The 25,700-nt window shown below is 33.6% G+C and overlaps 1 protein-coding gene across 1 annotated transcript in view; it reads left to right on the forward strand.

Annotated features, from left to right (window-relative positions):
- NCAM2 (neural cell adhesion molecule 2) overlaps positions 1–25,700 on the forward strand; it is a 232,497-nt gene that overhangs the window by 90,239 nt on the left and 116,558 nt on the right. Inside the window, 1 exon segment of the mRNA XM_068545688.1 lies at positions 11,520–11,670. Coding sequence (XP_068401789.1) covers positions 11,520–11,670 — 151 coding nt within the window.

Consider the following 25,700-nt stretch of genomic DNA (forward strand, 5'->3'; position numbering starts at 1 on the left):
TAAAAGCGGAGCATATATTTGCTATAACACTGCCAGTACATATGATAGTAATTATACACATTATTTTCATAACATTTCTTATATAACCTATGTTGTATATACTTTAATATGTATTTGAAATGATGTGATTTTTTAAAAGAAGGAAAAATATACACATACATTGCCAAGTACTATTCTACTTTGTGGTATTAGTCTGATAAAAGTGATGCTGTTAATAGCGATGTGTTGTATACCATAAGAATTCTCATATATGTGACAAAAGTTGATCACTAGATGGTAAATGCATTGCATTTTCTGATGTTAAGTGTGGGACTAGTGACAATTTAAAATACTTGTTAGAGCGTGTATTTCCAGGCATATTAGATAAAGAAGGGCTTGATTTATACTCTGACTTTAAACAATGACAACAGACAAAATTTATGTCATGATGGATAGCATATTGATCCATGAGAGGAGAGAAACAAATGATGTGACCCCTACGATTGGTCGAGCATACCGTGTAGAGCGTTTCCAGGCTGTAGCACAGGGATGAAGAGTCTGACCCTTTTATTTGAGGAGCCAGTGTTCTGAGTTTGAATGACTTAGGGTGCTAGAAATCACAGGATGGGGTACCAGAGAGGAGAGAGCTCTGTGGAGAAGAAATTCACACAGAGAGCGCTCCAGAGATCTTCAGCACTTTCCCCAAGAGTCTTCAGCTGAGTATTGATAAGTGTATGTGTGTGTGAGTCCAAGGCCACAGAAAGAACCACTGGAATACTGAAGTATGTTGCTTCAGTAGTGTAGTCGAATTAGTCCTAAACTAAAGATTGCTCCCAGCTCGCCTAACAAAGTTTAAAAGCCTCAAAAGAATAAAACTGTTTTCAAGTAACTTAACAATATCTCAGAAAAGAGACCATATACGTATATATATATATATATATACGTACATATATATATGTATGTGTGTATATATATATATATATATATATATATATATATCTCAAAGTATATAATTCTCAATGTTTGGCATCCAATAAAGAATTATGAGGTATACAAGGTCCATGAAAATATAACCCATAATAGGGAAAAAACCAAATCAATCAATAGAAACAGACCCATTGACACAAATAACAGTATTAGTAGATAGGAACGCCTTTTTTTTTTTGTTTTTTTTTTTTTTTTTACATATACTGCATATGTACTACAAGGTAAAAGGAAGGCAGGAGCATAATACAGAGAAACATGACAAAGTAAAAGACTAAATCAAAATTCTACAGATCAAAAAAATGTCAAGTAAAAAAGACATTGGATTGGATTAAAAGAAGATTAGATGCTGCAGAAGAAAAGTCTAGTAAAATCAAAGACAGAAAAATACAATTTATCCAAATGAAACATAGACAGGAAGAAAATGTACATATACTTAGAGCAGTCCTGTGTCTTTTTCATGCTTTGAGTGAGTGGTGGCCAAAGAAGTCTCAGAACAGGGCCCTTATTTGTGTCACTAGATAGAGCAAAGAAAGAATGTTCCCAAAATATTTTGTATTTCTTCACACTGTAATTTTTCCCTTACAGAACATGTTGTAGGAATTTGTATAAAGATATACTATAGGAAAAGGATAATAACTATTGTTAACATTGAATATATACTATGTGTCAGGCAATTTTTAAACATTTCATTTAACATTATTGTACTAATTGCTGTTGCATATTGTGCTTTTTGCTTTACAAAAATCTTTCATTTGTCTCTAATTTGGACAAGATTGCCATACCGCTGAGACACTGGTTACTAACTACATCACTGATTATAATAACATTTATCATGTATCTAGCACTGAGGCTACACAATCTTAAGTAATTCTAACCAGACCTAGGGAAAAGCAACAAAACTTATGTACTGTCTATTAGCCAACTTGCACTGTGATAACTGCAAAATAACGACAGCAAAACCTCAGGGCTTTCAATACAAAAATCTATGGGTTTGTAAGTAGGCTGCAGCAGCATGCTCTAGACTTTAATTTGGGTTCCGCTCTGCTCTATATGTTCTAACAATTGAGAAAATCGGATAAAGGAACACATCCCATCTTGGTTATGCTGTTTTAAAATTCCCATGATAAAATGTGTGATGTATATTTAAAACAAAGACTGGAGAATGGTATCATGAAACCCCACGCTCTATCACAGCCTCAGTCATTATCAACGTTATGCCATTCCAATTCTAATATTTTTAGTATTGCGTTTCATCTGTTTTCCAATTGGTTATGTTTATGTTATAAAGAAAAACGTTTTAAAATCTGAATTAAAAAAAACATTGAACCAAACCTATGGCTTATTCAAAGCTTTGAAACAATGGAGTCTATATTTTCGTCATTATGTTACTTCCAGAGCAGTATGGTGTAATAATGTGATATCAGTATTCACAAGGTAAGTTCAATTATGTGCATACATCATCACAATACACCTGAGCATCTTATGATAAATGTTGAATAGGAAGAATTTCAGTGTATAATGTGCCTCATTCTTTCAGACCTCCTGTCTATCTTCTCATTGCTGTGTGCCATGAAACTAAATTTTAGCTCAAGATAGGATGTAACTTTTAGATTTAAGTTTCTTCTTGGCTTCTTTATCCCTTATTGATTTTTTGATAAGGAGTTTTCGTTCTTTGCTTATTTTCCATTATGAAGGATATACAGAAAAATTGGAAATTCAAAAACAATAGTGATCATCCTCTTTTTCATGGTTTCTTAACCTTGGGGAAAGCAATGACATTTTAAATGGATCGAAAGCCTACTGGCTTTCTACACTAGCCCCATACTTATGGCTTGAATTCCTATGTGCTGAATTTTCTGAACAACACTGATATCAAATATTTTGTTATATCTTCATATTTGATTAAAATTGCACATACACTCAAGAAACAACAACAAAAAATAAGTATCTTGTCATTCAGAGTCAACAATGGTGTTGCCAAAATTAAAATGATCAGCCATACTACAAGCACATTCCTCTCCTAATTTATTTGCTTAGAACTCCAATCACAATGAATGACCATAAGTAATAGTGATATAGACATGGGGTCGGATACTTAATACAGCTTTAACTAATATATATATTTTGGAAATGATACATAGTCATTAGAATCCACAAATTTAAAACCATTGAATAGTGACACAGAGCCTCTGTCTGTATAAAGCCTACAAGACAAGGCTTTTGACACCAAAGTCATGGCATTTGAGCAGGGAAGGTCCTTCTGATGAAGGGCAGGGTCAAGCATACAGCCAAACCATCCACAAACGTAGTGGCAATTACAGATAAATTCAATATCTAGGGATTTTGTATTAGTATTATGGATGAAATAAAATATAAATCTCATTATTTGGCAATTTAATCATTTATATGTGAAATGTTTTATCATTTATTATTTATTTAGTAATTTTGCTGTCCTATAGTAGCTTTTCATCCTAATCTTAATTTTGTTTTTTACTGAATATCTTAACATATTTTCATTGATAAAATATTATAAATATTTATAATATTATAAATAAATAACTGGCATGTGGTTCAAGGAATCATGAGAAAAGTCTAGCAACAGTAATGCACTGTTAAGTAAGAAGATAGGAGAGGTGCCATTTCCCTTTGAGATAGAATGCCTTTGGACCTCACAATGAAATGGATATTGTGTAAACTCACATATTTATCATTTAGATCTGGATATCAGATGTTTTGTGCCAATTTATTTGCCAACCACTTAACAGGTGCTGAGCTCTTTTCAAATATTCAAATCATTAATCTCCCTCATAATACTATAAAGGCTGTAGTTTTAAACCCATTATACAGAGAGAGAAACTGAGGTACAGCTAAATTAAGTAGTTGACTCCAGGTTACAAAGCTAATAGGTGGCACAAACAGGGTGTAAAGTTTCCCATTTGGTTCTGTAGTCTCTGGTCTTACCTACTATTAAGGTAAAGAAGGCAGCACGCACAGGCACCAATACAAAATATTTACGTCACATTCTGATAACCAGCATTTTGACAATTATCAGTTGGAATTCACCTTCTCTAATTTTTTTAAGTTAAAATCTCTGAAAAGTTTATTCTGCTTTTGGCCTGATTATTGTAGCATTTCAATTTCAAATAGTAAAGTACTGGGTATATAATATGGAATATAATGTATGCTGGTTATTAAAATATGATTTGTTATGGTCAAATGTGAATATATGCATATATATGTATAATTTTATATATGTACAACGATCTACTAATAATAGATCAGATTTCCCATATAGGGATCTGTGACAGAAACTTGAACACATCCTTTTCCTCCTTTCTTTCATCACCAGCTCCCATCTAAACATTCACTGAATGCTGTGGATTCTCCCTCAGTATGTTTCTAGAATCCACTCACTTCTCTCCATCTCATCTACCTCTACCTTTTCCCAGAACACTATCATTGCAGTATGTTTCTAGAATCCACTCACTTCTCTCCATCTCATCTACCTCTACCTTTTCCCAGAACACTATCATTGCAGTATGTTTCTTGGTGTTTTCTCTTCCCCTTTTCAAATTTATTCTTTACCCTGAGGCATGAATGATGCTCTCAAATAACAAATGCATTCTCCCTACTCCTCGGCCCAAAACCTTGCCTATCCTTTCCAGTTCTTTATGGAACACTCATATTCTTTCTTTTGGCTTTAATTTTTAATATTTTCTAACATATAATTCACATAGCACGCAATTTACCCATCAAAGGGTAAAATTAAATAAATTGCCTTATAGTATATTCACAGAGTTGTGCAATCATCAACGCAATAAATTTGGGAACATTTTCATCACCTCAAAAAACAAGTCCCACTCCACTTGACTGTCACTCCCCAGTCACCTTACCACTACCTGCCAGCCTTAGGCAATCACTTTTGTATCTATAGATTTGTCTGTTCTGGAAATTCTGTATAAATGGAAGCATTCAAAATGTGGACTTTGTTACTAACTTCTATTCACTTAGCATAGTGTTTTCAAGGTTCATCTATGTTGTGGCTTGTGTAAGTACCTCATATTTTTTATTGACAAATAATATAGAAACATATATATTATATAGGAATAGTACATTTTATTTATCCATGCATTAATAGATGGACATTTGTGTTGCTTTCACTTTTTGGATTTATTAATAATGCTCTTATGGACATTTATGTAGTACATGTTTTTGTGTGGACATAGATCTTTAATTCTCTTGGGAGTGTAATGGCTGACTCATACAGTAACTCTGTGTTTAACATTTTGAGTACCTGTCAGACATTTTATCAAAAGCACCTGCACCGTTCTACATTCCTACCACATGTGCACTAGAGTTCCATTTTCTCCAGGTCCTATCCAATGCTTGTTATTACCTGTCTTTTTGTTTATAGCCATCCCTGAGGGCATGAAGTAGTATGGAGTTTTGGTATGCATTTTCATGATGACTAATGATGTTGGGCATCCTTTCATGTTTTTGTCAATGTTCCCTCGACTTTTGAGGCTCTTTTTGGCATTCTTGTCTGTCTCTCCAGCCACTTCACCTCTCACCCCTCTCCACCTTATATTGGATATGCCAGCTCTAGGGAGCTTCTTTCAACTCTTTGAACATGTTATTTTCCCCTCTAGTCCAGACCTATGTAGTTCCCATTTCCTTCCTAACTTTCCTCCTATTTGCTTGGCCAGGGCTGACTTCATGGATATGTGACATGTACAGTTGCACAGAGCCCAACCCTCAGAAGGGCCCTGCATTGGGTTTAAAGTGCTGCTGTGGTTGTCTTAAAATTCATAGTAACTTTTGAACAGAAGACCTCACATTTCAGTTTTCGTGGGCCCTGCAAATTACGCCGCCAGTCTGGTGCCTTACTTATCCTTCAGGACCCTGTTTAGGCAGAAATATCTGCAAGTAATTGTTCCTCACCTCTGTAGACTGTACTAGGTGTTCTTCCTTAATTTCATCTATGTCAGATGAAATTTATGATTTTCCTCTAAGCCTTTTAACGTTTGAGACTAAAGGCTTTGCCTTTCTTATCCATCTTTCTGTCCTCAGAACCCAGCATAGTGCCGGTCACATAGCTACAGTATGTAACTCAGCCACATAGTTATGGCCCAGGTAGTGAGCCATATGGCAAAAGTAATTCAGAATATGAACTCCAGGGCCAGACAGCCTGGGCATCCCACTGTTATCACTTATAAGCTGTGTGGGACCTGGGCAAGTTATCTAATGTTTCTGTGACTCATTTTGCTCATCTTTAAAATGGGGATGATATTAGTCCCAATCTCATAGCACTATTATGAGGATCATAGCAGTATTATGAACTAATAAATGTAAAATATTTAGTATGTACCTATCACCTATTGTATGTGTTAGCAGTTATTCATTACTATATTCGTTTCCTATTTGTTGAATAAATTACTGACTTTATGTGCAAAGAGAAGAAAAGGGCCCTAGAACCAGTGAAGAAACTACATAAGTTAAGAAATTTTATTGGACATATTACTCTTTGTTTCATCAATTTACTCTGCTAGGAGGAATGGTAATTGTACAAAAGTTTATTTCATGACATCAAAATAGGAATACACTTAGGAAGGTGTGATCAAGCCCAGAGGAAAAAGACATTAAAACTAAGAATAAATATAGAAATCTTATAAGAGCAAGACAACATTTCTGCTTAAATTTCTTTGCAGAAATTAGTGAATGTAATGAAACTTTATTATGATTTTGAGAAGCCAGTTTGGGTAAATTAATGCCAGGAACGTTTGGAAAGAGTCTGTTTTCTTTTTTTATACATTTAGCAGTTATGCCTTGCTGCTACCTCTATGTATTTGAAGCTGTTTAATTTACATTCAATAGAGATTTAATGCCATTGCAAATAATGTAAACATAATATATAATTTAAAAAAATCGCTCCCCCAAAACTGCATAGCATACAATGAGAAAAAAATAACATATAGTCAAAGGGTACAAATTTGTTGTGTGTCTGCATGTGTCTTGGGTTCTGCATGTGTTCTCTATCATCCTGCTCAATGTCAGGAGATCCCACGTGCTCACAGTCTCTTCTCTGCACCTATTGGGTTCTCTCAGTTCTCTCATAAGCCTTCTGGTGGCATATGCCCAGAATTCTCTCTACAACACTGCCCCTCTTTCACCATTTCCAGATCCCAATCCACACTTCGGTTTAACAAGGAACATACCTCTGACTCTAACCCACCCCTCCATTAACACCCCCAAAATGAAACTGTGGTGTTCCTACATGGTATTTTTGAGTTTATTTGTATTATATATTAGAAGTAATATCTGTCTTCTCGGTTAAACTTAAATTCCAGGAAGAGCGGAAATTATTCTATTTTGCTCAGCTTATATCCCCAGCACATGGATGCTTATTTTGAAACAATTGCACATATACAGAAAAAATATTGAGTAACTAAGTGACATGATCCACAATTTTCTCAAAAGGCCAAAGGGTCAATGACTCTAAAAAGTTCAAAGACAAAAGTGTGAGGAAGAAGAAAGAAGGGAATACTGTCCAACTCAGATGTGTTGTGCACTACAATTGGATCCCAAATTTGCCAGTAAATGTCTAGTCAGGTAAAGCCACAAAAATAAACATGACACATTATATAAATTCAAATGCCCAACAATTAAAATGTACAACAAAATATTTATGTTTGAACTAAACTGAAGATGGTAGTTATCACATAGATATTTGATTAAGGGATTATTGAAAGGACAATAAACTCTATAAATAATCATTTTATAAAAATATTGAAATACTATTCAAGCAGTACTTAAGCTGACCTTCCAGAAAAGGCAAAAGATATAATATCGAGTTAAATTTCAGAGAGTGTCCTTCTGTAAAGGATTGGAATAATAATGTACACTCAGACACTTTCTAATCATGTTAATGCAGTGATAGAAACTGAAAATACTAGATGGAGAACTAATACACCCATTAACCTGTCTCAGTCAAATATCAGATGTCTTAAATGAATCTTCAGTAGGTGGTGAATCAAAGCCAAGATATAAATGAATTTTCTTTCAGATATGTGTAATGCCTTTTTGTAGCACAAAGAGAAAGATGTCCTTTGGAATGTCAGAAATGAGAAGAAATGACTTTGGTCTTCTAGTCAATGCATATTGTGCATTATTACAAAGCCAATGCCAACTCTGAAAATGACTTACAATTTCTCAATGAATCACATACATTCCAGAAGAAATTCTATTCTTCCGGGATTTCTATTAATTTTAGATATATTATTAAAAACTTTAAAATACAACCATTTTTACTAATAGCATGCTAACTTTACACACACGGATAGTTTTCCACAAGTCAAAAACCATATCATAATAACAAAAGGTCCTGTTGATTTTTAAGGTGGGTAAATTTACTTTTTAATGTGCAAAAGAACAATATTTTCCCTAATGAAAGAAGGAACAATTTGCTTCGCATCATTATTAATGTATCTTGTCACATCCTAATTAAGATATTAAATGTCACGTTTTTAATCCATAGTAAAGTATAGCTGAAGGATTACATTTCCTTTATTCAATGATATGTACATTTCACTATATCTTAATTTGCTTTATAAAAATTTTAGAATGTAATGATTCTGTCCTAGGCACTAGTCCAGGTGACTTTCACACAAAGTACCATAAAAATGTTCTCGCATTTGTACAACTATAATATCAAACTGCAGGATAAAATCTGAAGTTCCAGTAAGACTAGAAAAAGCAATGTGTCCCAAGAAATGCACAGGGACATTATATATGTATATATAGTAGTCAACCAGGGATTATTTTGAATATAAATTGATACCTGGCCAAGAAATTGAAAGAATGATGGTAGAATACTGCCGTGTAAATATGGAAGAGATAAAGGGGGAAAGATTTGAGAAAGATGTGTGAAGCCTGCTTAGAAAGCACAGGACATTCATGACAATACAAATAATTCACATTAAATGGAATCCAAATTAACAGTATCCAAATTGTAAACTGTGCTTAAACAGAAAGGTAATACCATATGGAAGTCCGTAAACATCAGGCTAATGGATTGGGGTTTTATTTGGGAGGCAATACAATGTTATTTGTAATTATAGAGTGTGAGGTCCAGGGATGTGAAACCTTCATAAAGTTGTTATGAGAAATAAAAGTTTGCTTTAAAAAAAAATACTTATTCTTAGCTACACAAGAAACAATTTCTGCAGCTGGAATGATTTTTTGCTAAGAGAAACATAGGAAATAACATAATGTTGAAGGCTTTTGCAGAGTCAGGGAGTCTTTTTTGGTCACATTCAGCCTGAATGTGATTGTTCTCTCTGAAATCCAGAGACGCCTGTCAATATCCTTCCGACTTAGCAGCACAGCTAAAACTGTAAATGGAGAGGCAGAGAGCAGATAGGTCTATGGAAACACAGTTGCTGAAAATTGGAAATCATAATGTCGAGCAAGATGATAAACTGAGATTTATCATTATTTAGAATGTAAATAGATGAATAAATGTTCAGCAACTGATCCAAGACTGAGGACATGGTATAGCCTGGGGCATGGGAACGAATTAGTATCATTCATGGAAAGACAACTGGGAGAGGGCAGGTGATGCTGGGTAAGACGTGATGTATTCATCTGCACATGCTACTTTGAGATATATATCAAATGGACTTGCCCTGCATGTGATATATCTAGTTATGTAGCTCCAGGGAAAGAAGGATCCTGGGTGGAGAAAGAGTGACTAGAGATCATCAGTGTCGATGTGGGCAGGGATAAGAGTGCCTAAGTGGATTGTATTGACTGAAAAGACACTAGAGTCCAGGACAGAATACAGAAGCCCCGAGGAAGAGAGGAGGCTGTAACCAAAACCAAACCCAAGGAAACTACAGCCAGAACTGGGAGAAAAATCAGGATCATGTGGGTGTCTTGAAAGCCAAGGGAAGTCGGCACACAAGAAAGGAAGGAGGATATAGTTCAATAGGGTTTAATGATGAACAGAGTTGCAGTGAGATAAGGACCAAAGAATACCTATTTAGTTATGGAACAGCAGTTAGTTACCTTGTATAACAGTTGGCCATTTTGCTTTTGGGTTTATTCATTCTGATTTTTAACTTCTGCGGATTCTTACATTTTTTTTCCTTTTCTTTCAATTAAGTAAATGGGTTTGGCAGCTGAACATCTTAAAACTTGGCAGAAGAGAATGCCCTTCTGCTTGAAAACTTCACCTTACTATTTCTTTAGCAATACTTGGGAGGTGGGGAACATATTTTTGACATAGAAATCTTGATCTGAGTTGCATAATGCATCCCTAATATGCTTTTGTTTATTTCTTGGTTTTTGAAGACCATTTTCCAGATAGTGAATTATGAGTGAGTGATAGGATTGTATAATGATTGCATTCCTATATAAAATTAAAAAGCAAAAAAAGTAACCATATTGTGCCCCAATCAACATGTTTGAAAAAGAGCTTTAAGATAGTCTTTTAATATTAATAAAGGAAAATAGTGAAACATCATTTTAATAATGCAAAGTACACACATGTATTGAAATTTGTTCAAATCTGTCATATAGAAAATTAAACAACCATTATACTGTTTATAATAACATACATATTTCAATTGAATGTATGATATACAATATTTTGTTGAACACTAAAACCTCGAATATTAAAAAGAATCAATTCAATAATGGTACAGCAGATGTTTCCAATGAGTTATAAAGTGTTAAAAGTTCACTATATTTCTTGATAGTACAGAGTAAAATTCAGTGAATAAACTACCTCTTGTTTTAAATATGTGTGCTATAAAGGTACTTAAGAGATTTAAGAAAATTCTATAATTGTGTTGCACACAATAATTCTTATTTGAAATATAATCTATATGTTATTGGATTATAAGCAATTCCTTGATTTGAGTCATATTTGTGGAGTTAAGTGATTAATAATTTCCATATTGTTTCCAATGACTTCCTAAGAATGCTGTGTTTTTAATAGTGTATCTATGATGCATATGGTACCAATTATGCTTATGAGCAATGCTGTTGTGTTCATTCAAAAATGAAAACTATAAATTCCTCTTAAAGTCTTCAATTGTCATACATCTTGATACATCCTCCTTATGTAGTGAAATAGAAAACTAAAATACAGCAGGAATATCATTTTCACTGGTAGGTTTTAGCCAGAATTGAATAGGCATTATTGTCATTTTGCTATGTTTGTAAAGAACACAATTGAAAGACAACAAAATCCTTCCGAAGAACATACTAGCTTTATAAAAAGCAAAAAGCATAGTAAATAAAAGAGGTTGATAAAACTTATGTTTAAGTTTTTACTACTTACAAGTCAGTGTCCCTATAAGCAAGTGGGCTGGTAAAATGGATAAGCTAAAAACAGTAAAGTATAAATAAACACTACTTTTTTGAAATAAAAAATGAATACAGGTAAGAGTTTATTTTCATTTATTGTGTCCGTGATAAATGCAATATGTTTCATCATTTTACACAAAATAAGCATAAAATCTTTCTTTTTCCTGAATCAATGTAAACAGAGCCCAGACGGACGTATCGAAGTCAGAGGGCAGCACAGAAGCTCATCACTGCATATTAAGGATGTGAAGTTGTCAGATTCAGGGAGATATGACTGTGAAGCTGCAAGTAGAATTGGAGGGCACCAAAAAAGCATGTACCTTGATATTGAATGTAAGTTATGCTCATTTTGTATGTTTATTAAAACAACTTTTCTTTTCTGCTTTGAAAAACATGTATTTTCGTAGGAAAATCAAAATACGGTAGTTCATGTTGTAGTATTTAATGCATAACTTTAGAAGGAATGCAGCCAAAGTCAGTTATTAGAGACATCTAGTGGCAGTTATGGGAGATTTCACAGTGCTATATATTTAATGGTCTTAATGCTGCTTATCCTGAAAATTGTGGCCTTTTATTATGCAGCATTTAACCCAAAACACAATGTAAACTGAATTATATTAGTTATCAGTAATTGATCAACATCACCTTAGATTTTTATCTGTTTATTCCTAATATTAATGGTCCTGTGTTTCACATATGTAGTGAGAATTTCATTTCTCATTTCAAGTTGTTTTGCTGAATTATTTTACATCCTCATAAGTTATTGTATAGTATTTAAAATACAGTACTTAGGATACTCTATTTTTCAAGGGCTGATTGCTAACAAACTATAAGTTGTTTTTTGATCACAGATGCACTCCTCCTTTGCTGTTAAAGTCTTGCATATTGGTTTATTCAGCTTTTTCTGGAATTTCTCTCTAAGTAGCATTTTAACTGCATGCCACAAATAGTGATATGTTGTCTTTCTCTTGGCTTTCAGTTGAAAATATTTTCTACATTTATTTGTGATTTCATCACTGGTCAATAGTTATTTATGAAGATATGTTTAGTTTCCAGATATTTATTGTTTTCATAGATATTTTGCTGTTACTTATTTCTAATTTAATACAGTTGTGCTTAGAAAACACACTCTATATGATTTTGATTGTTTTCATATTTATTGAGGTTTATTTTATGTCCCAGCATATGATCTACCTAGTGAATACATAATGTGTACTTGAAAAAATATGTATTCTGCAGATATTGTGCTCTATAAACATACATTAGATCAAGGTGGGTGTTAGTGTTCTTTAATCTTCTATGTCTTTACTGAATTTGTTTTGTTCTATTAGAGTGATGGTTGTTAAAATCCTCCACCATGATTGTGAACTTTTTTCTCTCTCTTTAATCCTGTTGATTTTTGCATCATATATTTTGAGGCTCAGTGACACAGTACACATTTATAGTTATCTTCTCTTAGTTTCCTATTGTCACTATAACTAATGACCAAGAATTTTATTCCTGTAAACAACACAATATATTATTTTAAGTTCTTGAGGTCAGAGGTTGGAAATGATTCTCACTGGGATAAAATCAAGTGTCCGTAGGGTTGTGTTCCTTTATGGAAGCCCTACAGGAGATTCCCTTTTCTTGTCTTTTCCATTTCTAGAATCTGCCCACCTTCCTTGGCTTGCAGTCTCCTTCCAACTTCAAAGCCAGCTATGGCAGATTGAGTCTTTCTCACATCATATCACTTTGACTCTGCTTCCTTCCTCACATCTTCTCTATATTTGACTTCCCTGCAATTACATTGGACCCACATTGGGTAATCCAGGATAATTTTCTCAGCTCAACATCCTTAACTTAATCACAGATGCAAAGTTCTTTTTCCCATGTGAAGTAACATGCTCAAAAGTTCTGAAGATTATGATGTGAATATCACTGGGGGATCATTATTCTCTCTCCCATATATGTCTTACTCATGAATTATTCATTTTCTCCACTAATCTCTGACTCGATGTTCTTTAATGTTCAATAGCTGTTCAGGTTCTCTCAGAGTTAATTATCTGACACTTTACATTAAATGTAGAAACCTGACAAGCATATAGGTGCCTTTACAAGTGCTCCACACTGATCTTTTTTTATTATTAATATCATATGTATTATATCTGCATTCATATTAATTGAGAATCTCACCAGAAATTATGATGATTTTTGTTTTAAGAGTTATAGATATATTAAGGAACTGAAGAGGAAAAAAATGTTTTTTACTCATTTCTTTACCATTTCCTTTTACTCTTCCTCCATCCTTAAAGATTCAGATTTTCCTCTGATATTATTATCCTCCAGTCTGAAGAAATTTCTTCCCCATTTATTGTAGAGCATATTTGTTGGGGATGGAGTCTATTATTTTTTTTAAATTTTCATCTGAAAATGTTCTCTCTGTCATTCCTGATGATTTTTTTTTTTCCCCTGGAAAGAATTCTGGGTTGTCATTTCTTTAAAGATGTGGCTCCACTGTCTTCTAGCCCCCTTGGTTTCTGATGATAAATCCATGGTAATTTGAATTGTTTATCCCTTGTATGCCATGTGTCTTTTTTTTTAATTTTTAATTTTTTTTTAATTTACTTTTTTAATTTATTTATTCTTGGCTGCGTTGGGTCTTCGTTGCTGCGCGCGGGCTTTCTCTAGTTGTGGCGAGCGGGGCTACTCTTCGTTGCGGTGTGCGGACTTCTCATTGTTGTGGCTTCTCTTGTTGGGGAGCATGGGCTCTAGGCACACGGGCTTCAGTAGTGGTGGCTCGCGGGCTCTAGAGCACAGGCTCAGTTGTTGTGGTGCATGGGCTTAGCTGCTCCGTGGCATGTGGGATCTTCCCGGACCAGGGTTCGAACCCATGTCCCCTGCACTGGCAGGTGGATTCCTAACCACTGTGCTTCCAGGGAAGCCCATGTGTCATTTTTCTAAAGCTGCTATCAAGTTATTTGATTCATCTTTGTTATTCATAGCTTTGACTAGGGTATTGCCAGGTATGGTTTTCTTTGGGTTTATCTTGTTTGAGGTATACTGAATTTCTTGAGTCTGTAAATTTATATTTGTCAATATATTTGGCAGCTTTTTATCATATGTCTTCAAACATCTGTCCTGTCCTAATCTCTTTTTCATCTCTAGGACTTTACTTACACACATTAAGCTTTTTGGCTCAAAGATCTCTGAGACACTGTTCAGTTTTATATATCTTATTTCTCATTGTTCTTCAGATTAGATAATTTCTGTTGTTTGCTTTTCAAGTTGACTGATTCTTTACTGCATCATCTCTTTTCTGCTACTGAGTCCATCCAGTGAGGTTTTTGTTTTATTTAAGATATTAATTTTTTAGCTCTAAATTTCTAATTTTGTTCTGTTTTATATTTTTTGTTTCTCTGCTGAGATTTCTTATATATTCATTAATTCTATATGTGTTTTTTTCTTTACCTCATGGAATATAGTTAAATTAGCTGCTCTAAAATCTCTATCTGGTAGATTCAACATCTGAATCATCTTGGGATGTGCATATGTTAATTGTCTTTCCCCTTTAGAATTGGTCATATTCTCCTGGTTTGTTGAATGCTGAGAAATATTGCATCGTGTCCTGGATACTGTAAATACTATGTTGTGCAGACTCTGGGTCTTGACAACCATATGGAAAAAAAGTATTTTTAAGTAGATAATCACCTCTAAGTTCTGTGTTGCCTCCTGTAATCAGGGATTCACATCTCACAGTTGATTTTTCAATGCCTTTGCTATACATTTTTGTATCTGCTCTAGGCATGCCAAGCTCAGAGTTTAGGCTGAGATTTCTGTGGTTTTATATACAGAATTATGGCATCTCCTTCTCTGACTCCTGTCTGGGATTACCCCCACAGTATTCAACCTGTATTGCCTTCTTTCCAGCATACCCTCTATATTTCTGGATGTGTTTTAGGTCCAGAATCACTTCGATGCTCCTTATCTAGTACCTGCCCTCTAGACAAAGCAATGAGAGTGGAAAAAAAAAACCCAAAGAAACTAGTTTTCATTCCCCTCCACAATCCCTGATTTTGTTTACTCTCCAGAAGCCTTAGGGTAGTGTTGTTGTTGTTGTTGTTGTTTTGCTTGATTTGTGCTATTTCTAGTCCTTTTAATTATTACCAGTAGGGGAGTTGGGCTATCTCAGGCTTGCCCTGCCATTATGGAAACAGAAAGGTATATATATTCTGTTTTTAAGAGAACTTTGTTGTAAGAATTTTTGGTTTCCCTAGTTCCTGGAAACAAGAGTATGAATGTCTTAGTTTCAGTTTTCAGCAATTTTTAATTTATTTCCTCCCTTCATTTTTTTTTCAAATTTTATTTTTCATAATCATACATCCTTAAAGAAACCATTACCCTGATCAAAAGATTGTTCAATTGCAAAGTCCTAAAAAGTAGTTGAGCTTCTTTTTTCTCCTTCTGTGTATCAATCTTCTGTGTAGTCAATTTTATTTAATTTGACATTTTTATCTATACCCACACTTAATCTACCTAGAAAGTATAGTAAGTTCTACATATGTGAATCATTTCAAATTTTAAATTGAGAGATAGGGGATTTCCCTAGAGGTCTAATGGTTAGGATTCCCCGTGGCCTGGGTTCAATCCTGGTCAGGGAACTGAGATCCTGCAAGCCCCGCAGCATGGCCAAAAAATAAATAAATAAATAATGAATTAAAAATAAATAAAGAGAGAGATAGGATGGCTTTATCTGAGTTTTAGAGTTTAGAGGTTCAGAATTTTAATAGTATCCTTTACCTATAAAGGGAATAATTCTCCTGATAAAGGCTGAATTTCATGTAAAGCAAAGGATAATGTTTTATATTTTAAGATTAATAAACACACTATCAAACTTTATTCGTGCATTCTATTGACATGTTTCCTTTTTTTTTTTTTCAATCTTTAAATGAAAGGAGTTTCTCTTGTGGATTTAACCTATACATGAATCCTATATTTAAGCTATGGCCTCTTGTTTTCTCCCCATGATGAATCTCTTTTACATATCTGTTACAAATTACTTGAAAATCTCTGGCAGTCTAGCTTCCTCTTTGATTAACCCAGACTCTTACAGTATTGCTTCATATGCCTTACTCAAGATGCTCTATTTTTCACAATCAAATTCACTGATGAATTCCAGAGCGCTGGGAGCCCAGCTCACTTTTCAAACTTTATGCTACATTTAGCAAGATACAAATTTGCCCATATATGTGCCCAACCTCTACTCTATTGTAGGTAATGAGATTAGTACCTTCTAGGTACTTACTATAATTTATTAAAACTGAATCATGTAAAAAATGCTTAAAGTGGATGAATATTATGATGAAAGTTTATTTATGTTATATAAATATTCTAGTAAAAGATAAATTTATACTTAAGTAGAAAATAAAATAATTTTTCATCTTAATATCATTAATAGCTAAAATTCAGATTTTATTCATGTGTTAGGAGCAGAGTAAATGCCATTATGTTATCATTTGTCTATAATTATTATTTTTGAGTATGGAATTAAATAATCATTTGGAACATGTGACCATGGTTGTAATTTAAAATTTAGCCTGTTCTTCTCTTTCACTTGTAAGTAACTTCCTTGTTAGTGTCATTGTATTATGAAGGTTGGAAAACTTTTTCATGCCTGCAATACTACTATTTGTACAATATCTTATTATCTTCTCATATGAAGATTAGTAGAAATTTTGGTTGGATAGGGCAGCATAACAACCATGATAAATACTTAGCTTATCAAATAAGCTTATTTCTTGATAATTAAAGCCTGTGTTGTTATAAAATAGGATATTTTATTTAGTGACAAATTTATAGTAGTAATAACAATTTAATGCAATGGCATGTAATACCATGAAAAGTTATTGGTATAAATAAATATCTGTATGTTAGAAATGGTGAGAATGTTTTTTATTCTCCATCTTTGATTCAAAACAGTACAGAAATTATGAGCATTACAAAGAAATTATACAATGTCACAAAACATTTACCATTCTTTACTATGTGATTCAAGAAACTACAGTGTAATATTGTTAAGAATGAGTGGCAAAAAACTGAGCCATTTATAATTTGATACCAACCACATTTATTATAGTACCACTAAACTTAAGGTGCTTAGGAGATTATCCCTTTTGTTTTTTGTTCAAAACCTCTTTTGTGTTTCAGTTTAAGCAGACTCCTTGGCATCCTGCCAGTTCGTTTTCAACATTCCAAAGGCCTTACCCTTTCTAAGAAGCATGAGTTGAAATAAAGTTCCAATTTGTAAAACAAAGGAGATAACAAGCATGTGATATGTAGTTTAATGCAATAAGCACCGATTACATAGTACGTTTGCTTGCAATTAGAATCAAGTTTTGTGAGTAGGTACTCGTTACTTATTACCTATTAATTAGACTTAATTATTTTATGTGATTAATTTAACAGTTACATGGTAAAAATGTCTGTTAAGAAATATTGGATTTTTCATTTACATTTTTTATTCATCGAGCTCTCTGCACCTGCTTTTATTTCTTGTTAGAGATAATAGCAATATTCAAATGAATTTTCTCCTGTATAAAAGTTGTTAGCAATATCAGAAACCTCTTAAGGATATAGAGATATTAATTAACCTTATAACACATATTCATGTTACTTGCTATACTTAACATGTATTCCGTATAATTAATAAAACTTTGTTTTATTGCACAATTATTTCCTCAAGTTTTGCAGTCTTTCAAAATAACTAATTCCAGTAGCATGCTCTGCTACATGTACAGGATGAGGTAGGTAAGATGTGACCATGATTTTAACATTTAAAGAGAGTATCTCAGTAACACTTAGGAAAACTCCTTGTTCATAGCAGACAAACATTTTATATCTGTGATTAAAATCTTGTCTTATGAACCTACCCTATACACTCACCATAATACATTTAAATTGTTCAGACTTTAAAGAAGATGGCTTATTTGCAGAAGTAAATTGGTTCTAATGTCAGCAATTATTTAGATTTTATACCCTTCATGATAATTTCAAGGAACATCTGAAAGAAATATAAAGTCTATGTCTACATCCAGAAGATAAGGAGAATAGATCATTAAAAGAGAAAGGTGAAAAAATCTTTTACTGCTCACCTGTATTTTTTTAACCCAGACTTTACATGGACCTCCTGGGAAAATTTGAAATATCACATTCTTCATGCATACAGATACTATAACTTACTCTAGTTTTATCACATTTTTGTCTGTCTCTGACAGATATAATCTGATTCAGATTAAATTTTGTGAATATGTACTTCCGAGATTATGATGATGAAAAGTTGTTAAGGAATTTTAGGAAATATCTAACCCTTGAGAGGATAAATCTTAGAAATGAACCAATATCAAACAAACAAATGAAATAGTCATTGTGTGTAACTACTGGATTTATCACTACCTCTTGGCACCAGCTTAACCTAATTGTCCAGAAATATCAATCTCTACATCCAATTTGCCACAGCTTTCTGCCCTTCCTCTGGAATGAAGACCTTTCACAGTGATCCCAGTTGTCACTAGTACAGTGAATGTCCTAGCTTGGGCAGCTGTAACTAAATATCTGAGACTGGGAGGCTTTCACAGAACCATTTATTTCTCATGGTTCTGGAGGCTGGAAGGCCAAGATCAGGATGCCAGAATTGTCAGGTCCCTGGTGAGCGCTCTTTCGCTGGTATGTCTTCACATGGCCTTTCCTTGGTGCATGCTCGCAGGAGATACACCTCCTCTCTCTTCCTCTTTCATTAAGGTCATTAATCCCATGATGGGGATTCTACTCTCATGACTTCATCTAAAATTAATTACTTCCAAAGGCCCCACCTCCAAATACCATCACATTGAGAATTAGGGATCAACATATCAATTTGGAGGAGATACAAAAATTCATTCATAGGAATGAGCTTTCTGTATTGGACAGAGAAGACCACCTCACAGATGGAACTAATGCAGAACTTCACAGGGTGAGGCTGCACATTGCGATCACATCTTATCAAGCCTTCACTGACATCACTGAGTTGTGTCTTCTTGAAGATCCTGAAAACTCTGCTAAGACCTTGTGACAGACTGCTTACAGCCTGTCTTAGTCTGCTTGGGCTGCTGTAATAAAATACCATAGACTGGGTGACTTATAAAAAAACAGAAATTAATTTCTCACAGTTCTGGAGACTGGAAGTCTGAGATCAGGGAACCAGCATGTTTGGGTTCTGGTGAGGACCTTTCCCAGTTACAGACTGCTGTCTTCTACTTCTATCCTCATACGATGGAGAGTAGAGCAGAGGAAAAAGCTCTCTCCTGAGTCCTAAGGGCACTGATCCCATTCATGGTAGCTCCTCCCTGTGACCTCATCTAATCCTAATTACCTCTACAAAGCCACACCTCCTAATACCATCACATTGCAACATACGAATTTTGTGGAGGCACAAACATTCAGTCCATAACAGGGCTCTCCCACCTTCCTCCCCCTCCTTAGGATGTGGTGCCAGTAGGTTTACCTTGCTGGATTTATTACCTGACACCATAGTCCAGAATAGCATGACCATTCAAAGTTAAGGTACTTAATTCTTGAAAAAGACCAGTCCAACAACTTGAATCCAATCAGCCAGAACTCTGTGGCCATAAATCCTTAAATCCTCTAAATTTCATTATCTAATTTCAGTGGAGCAAAGGCAAGGACAACTTTTCTTCATACTGTCCATGGATTGTTGATACCTATCCATGGACTTAAGCCAGCTCACAGTTTGCGATGATGTAAACTAGTTTTTCATATATTGGGCTTTACTAAAATAATGTTTAAATGTCATAGTATTATGAGCTATTCTTAGATTTTAATGAATCTGCTGGGTCTAATCCTAGGACATTGGTCAACTCATTTAAATTACCCAAGCTTTAGTGTCCTGATGTGTAAAGAGGAAAAGATGGATCTAAACTTATTATTTTATGAATTTAAGCATACTAAAGTTAGGATCTTAATTATAGTTTTTTCATTCAACAGTATTTATCAGGTATGTACTACACACCAAGCACTTTTTCAGGTGTTGAGTAAGTAGAATTATAATAAAGCAAACAAAAACACTTGACTTTATGAACCTTACATTCTAGCAAGGAAAATCAATGATAAAAAAGACAAAATAGGGACTTCCCTGGTGATGCAGTGGTTAAGAATCCACCTGCCAATGAAGAGGACACGGGTTCGAGCCCTGGTCCGGGAAGATCCCACATGCCGCGGAGCAACTAAGCCTGTGTGCCACAACTACTGAGCCTGCGCTCTAGAGCCCTCGAGCCACAACTACTGAAGCCCAGGCGCCACAACTACTGAAGTCCACGTGCCTACAGCCCGTGCTCCGCAACAAGAGAAGCCACTGCAATGAGAAGCACGGGCACCATAATGAAGAGTAGCCCCCGCTCTCTGCAACTAGAAAAAGCCCACATGCAGCAACAAAGACCCAACGCAGCCAAAAATAAATAAAATAAATTTATATTAATAAAAACAGACAAAATAGCAACATATATAAGAATCAGTGAAAATGGCTAAGGAGAAAAAGAATAAAGCAGTGCAGTGAGATACATCATGAGCTAATGTCACAATAAATATACATAATAAACATTCCAAAACTCAGTGACATACAGTAGTAATCTCATACTCAACTGGAACTGGCTGACCCAGGCGGCCCTTGAATAGGGAGCTCTGCTTCAAGCAGCAATGCTTAACTCCATGTTATGGATCCAGTAATACTTGAAACCAGACTGAAGAGGCAGCAACTATATGGAAGAAGCTACACCATGGTGATGGCAGAAGCACAAGAGGACAACTCAATAATGAAAGAAAATTTCAAGCGTTTGCTCATGTCACGTTCAAAAAGTCGCATGGTTAAGCCTAACATCAATCCAGCAGGGAAATGCACTCCTGTTCTACTGGGAGGGCTTTTGGAGAGAATATTCACTAAATAAAATAAGCCATATCTGAAGTTCATGCCTATGAGTGAAATTTCAGATAGTTAATTTTAAAATAATATTTTGGTTGTAAAAATAGGTATATTTACACATTTCTCTAAATTGCTTTAGACTTGCTTCTATAGTCATCACATACGGAATAAGAAAAACCAACATACTTTTCAAGACATTAAAGATGTAAATGAGACTTTTGTATCTTCATTTAAGAAGCTTCATAATAATTACTTGATTTCATAATATTTACTGTATAACACTAGAAATAGTGTATTAATAGTGCCTTTCAAAGACTCAAAATATTTGAAAGCTATAAAATATTGCAATTTATCTAGGAAGCTGGAATCTACTTATATGGAACAGCTTAGAAAGTATAACATATAATTTAATGCACATATAATTAAATGTGTCATAGAGATTATACAACTGAGCAGTAATAAAGAAAAAAAATCCTCTTAGAAATGTAAAATTTTCCACAGTATCTTAAAGAAGCGGAACCTGAGAATCAGATAATAATGATTCAGTATCTATGCAATTTTAAAACCTATATGGCTCATTTGACTTACTCTGTTTACTTAGATATATCCCTTTATTTCATATTTATATGGTCATCTGGAGTAAAATGTCCTCTCTCCTTTGGTATTGATGACCAGATAAACTGTTTCTGTCCCGGTGATGAAGATGAAGCCTTGATAAGAGCAATTAACCTCTTTAAACAATTATTTTTATCACTATTAGTATCTCAGAATGCTTCACAAGCAGTAGAATTTCAAATAGTTCTTGTTAGATACAAATAATTAAATGACAATCCTGTTTGTTTAGGAAATTTTGATTTTTCTTGGGCCTCCTAAAAAAGTCTTTTAAGGTAATAAGAGCAATTACCAATGCAGTCAGTTCAATACCATAAAAGATAGCCTATTTCTGATACTTTTATATTTTTCTGTGATTTTCTCAGACTTCATAATATGACTAATTTTTGTTTCCAGTACTTTTGAGTCATCAGTGCTAAAACAATTGATTTAAACATTTTTCTTGCCCTGAGCAATATTCCTCAATATGATTGCTTATTTTATTCATTTAAAAAAGATCTTTACTCAAAAATAAGAATTAGATGTGTAAAAATTCCAGCTCATATCCTAATAAACCAAGATAAAAATTTCATTTGAATATATGCACAATTTATTTTGAAATTTTATTTAAAATGTTTTGATTTCACACAACTAGATGTTCTTTCCCAGAACAGGTAAAAAACTTTTCCACTATAATGTAATGTCCACAGAGACAAACCTAATTATTTCTAACATCTCTCTTTTTTCTGAAGAAAAAAGAAACACATATTTGTGATTTTTCGGAACCTCTTGGGGAAATCCCAAAGATGTTTTTGCATGTAATAGATATTCTAAAATGTTTACCTTGGTTTTTTTCTAAATTTAGAGTTCTACTTTGGGAAAGCAAAATCGAAATCACTTTCACAGATTTGTTCACTTGGTGAATTAAAATTGTAGGGGACTGAGAGACTATGTGGTTACCTATTTAATTAAACTGACAATAAATTTTTTTAAATAAACATAAAAGTTTAAGAAAATTCTTCCTTGATTAACTTTTGTTATCTATGATGTTTTTCATTCAGACTATGGTTTACAATGGGTTCTTGCTTCTATATACTTTTAATTTAATTTAACTGACTTCTAAATCTAATTTAATTTAACTGATTTTTAAAACTATCAATTATTTGTAATATAAATGTTGTACATAATAGTATAGTACCAGCTGCTTTATATTTATTGACAGTATATTCATCGTGGGGAAACCAAAATAAAAGAAAAGAGTACACATTTCTTAACTCAAAAAAAAAAAAATACTGTTAAAAGGAGAAACTCATATCAATAAACTGCTATTTTAGGAGAGGCTGTACATTTTTTGGTTTTATTTACTATGATTCAATGCTCTGAAAATGTATCACATATGATTCATTTCTAATCATAACTTGAATTGCTTTATTTATTCCATCTGGCTCAAATTATTTTGCTCGATTATGTAAAAAATTAAATTTTGATGATAGTTTATCACCTCTTTAAGTAAAATAGTGTTCTAATTAAGTATGCATTAAAGATATAAAATGTTTGTCAACATAAACCATAGTCAAGCAGAAAGAGGTTGTGATCTAAGTCCCATTAAATAATACTGTGGTTGTTTGAAAGTTAAAAATATGTGCCAATTTGTTACCAATTTTCAATTAAGAGACTTAAAGGGATGTAGTAAAGGTTTATATAATTCCTTACTTTTCAGTCTTTCAGTTAAAAGGGGATAAATTTAAAGGTTAAATGGTGATAATAATAATAATAATGTGATCTCATTGGGATTAAATTTGCTAATTATATAACATGCTTAAAATAATAACGAAGTCATAAGCACCATGTTAGCTATTATCATCATCATTATTTCCAGTCTTGTTTTTATTAAGATGATGATGATGATGATGAAGACAATGATACTGAGTTTTTCTTGCTTGTTTTCTATTGTTGTGACCTAGTCATTCCATTATGCATAAAATAAGCAACATTCTAGAATGCACAACCAAAGCCTTTAAGATACAATAGTGGAAGTGTTTTTATTTGCTTTGATTTTTTTTAAGTCATCAGGGTTTGAGAGACTTGGGGAGTTTAAGAAATGAATTAAATTTATGGAGCTATTTTTACCTCATATAAAATTAACAACCTAGACATCAAATTAAATCACTAGATAAACAATTTACATTTTACTTGATCGTTTTCTTTCAATTTTAACGATAGTGACCAACTTTAAATTCGTTTGACATTAATAAGCACAAATTACATAAGTTACAGAATGTGCTACTGCTAAATCAGATTCTGAAGAAACTAATATTATTGTTATTTGTAAAATTACTTTAACACTGTATATCTGTATGACCAATCATCCTTCTTTTGATTACTCAGAAATTTTTATGAAAGAGATTCACTTAAGCTTTGTATCCTAAATTTACACATGAAATTGTGCATCATAATAATAATAATATAGTCTTTAAAATACTGTAGGCTTTTCTGGAGTTTTCAATTATATAAAGCAACAATGGGGAACAGAATAGCCATAAGTAGTACAATACTTTTATTAGTATTTGCATGTATGCTTTAAGGAGGAAAGAGATTAGGACAAGAGAAAACAGTAATAGTAAAAGGAGGACTAATTCACCTTACTTGTGATCAAACTTTTCTTATGATCATTAAAGAAAAGTTAAACAGTGATTTAATACTTAAATCACTACCAACAAATTAAAGAGAAACCCAGCATATGCTCAGAAGTCACATATAGGTATATCTTAATATAAATGACTCTTATGACTCCAGAGTTATAAAATATGCTGAGATTTATGCATACCTTGGCTATTCAAATTTAGTACAGAAAATGCACACCTAGTGCTATGGTTAGCTGGCAGTAAGCACACATCTAAATTAGTATTCCGCGTAGGCATTAGAATTCCCATGACACATGGACTGAACCCAATTAATTGTCATAGCTGATTCTGCATATGAGTGAACATACAGTAGAACTGAATCTATGAAATTATTAATTGAATTATCCTCTAAATGTGCCAGAGGATATATTAGTTTTTATTCCCTTGGTAGTTTCCTTCGGCATAAATCAGATGAGAAAATTCAATGACTGAAAAAAGTGTCAAGGTATTTTAGATATTTAAAAGAAAAAAACATGTGCAGTTAATTCTTAGCTAATTTAAAGGGCTGGCTTCTTCACAAAATAGGCAATAAGACTCTGTGAAAAGCAAGGTATTACTATAGATTAACACAGGATTGAAGTACTAAGTTCTGTGATGTTAGGAGAGTCAAGCAAACATTGGCACACTTTTCTTCCTCTGTTAAATGGAGTGATAGTATCTAGAATACATACTTGTCCTGGGTTTTCATTCATTGAGTTAACTATTATTTACTGAGTATCTACTGAGTGTCAAATATAAATTCAGGTGCTGTACAGACTGAGAAAAGCAAGATCATCCTTACTCTCATGGAACATGTTTTAATTAAGAGGATGGAACACACACAACCACATTAAGGTGAAATATACAAAAAAGCGATTAGACGGGGTCACAGCTAGTACAACGGGCTGAAAGCAGGAAAGAGTCAGGGATGGTTAGGGTTTAAGGAACAAAGAATCTGTATCTGGATGGAGACAAGGTCACAGGAGTAGGCATAGGCCAGCTAGTGTCGAACTTTATAAGCCATCATAAATGTTTTTGATTTAAGAGGTGTGAAAAGAATCTTTCGGAAAGGTTTAAGCATTATCTTAAAATAGAAACTAGTAGGCCAGTAAGCCAGTAAGGATGGGGTTTCTTAAATTGACCAGGTAATGAATATGGCT

This window comes from Eschrichtius robustus, chromosome 6, assembly GCF_028021215.1.
Source record: "Eschrichtius robustus isolate mEscRob2 chromosome 6, mEscRob2.pri, whole genome shotgun sequence".
Taxonomy (NCBI): Eukaryota; Metazoa; Chordata; class Mammalia; order Artiodactyla; family Eschrichtiidae; genus Eschrichtius; species Eschrichtius robustus.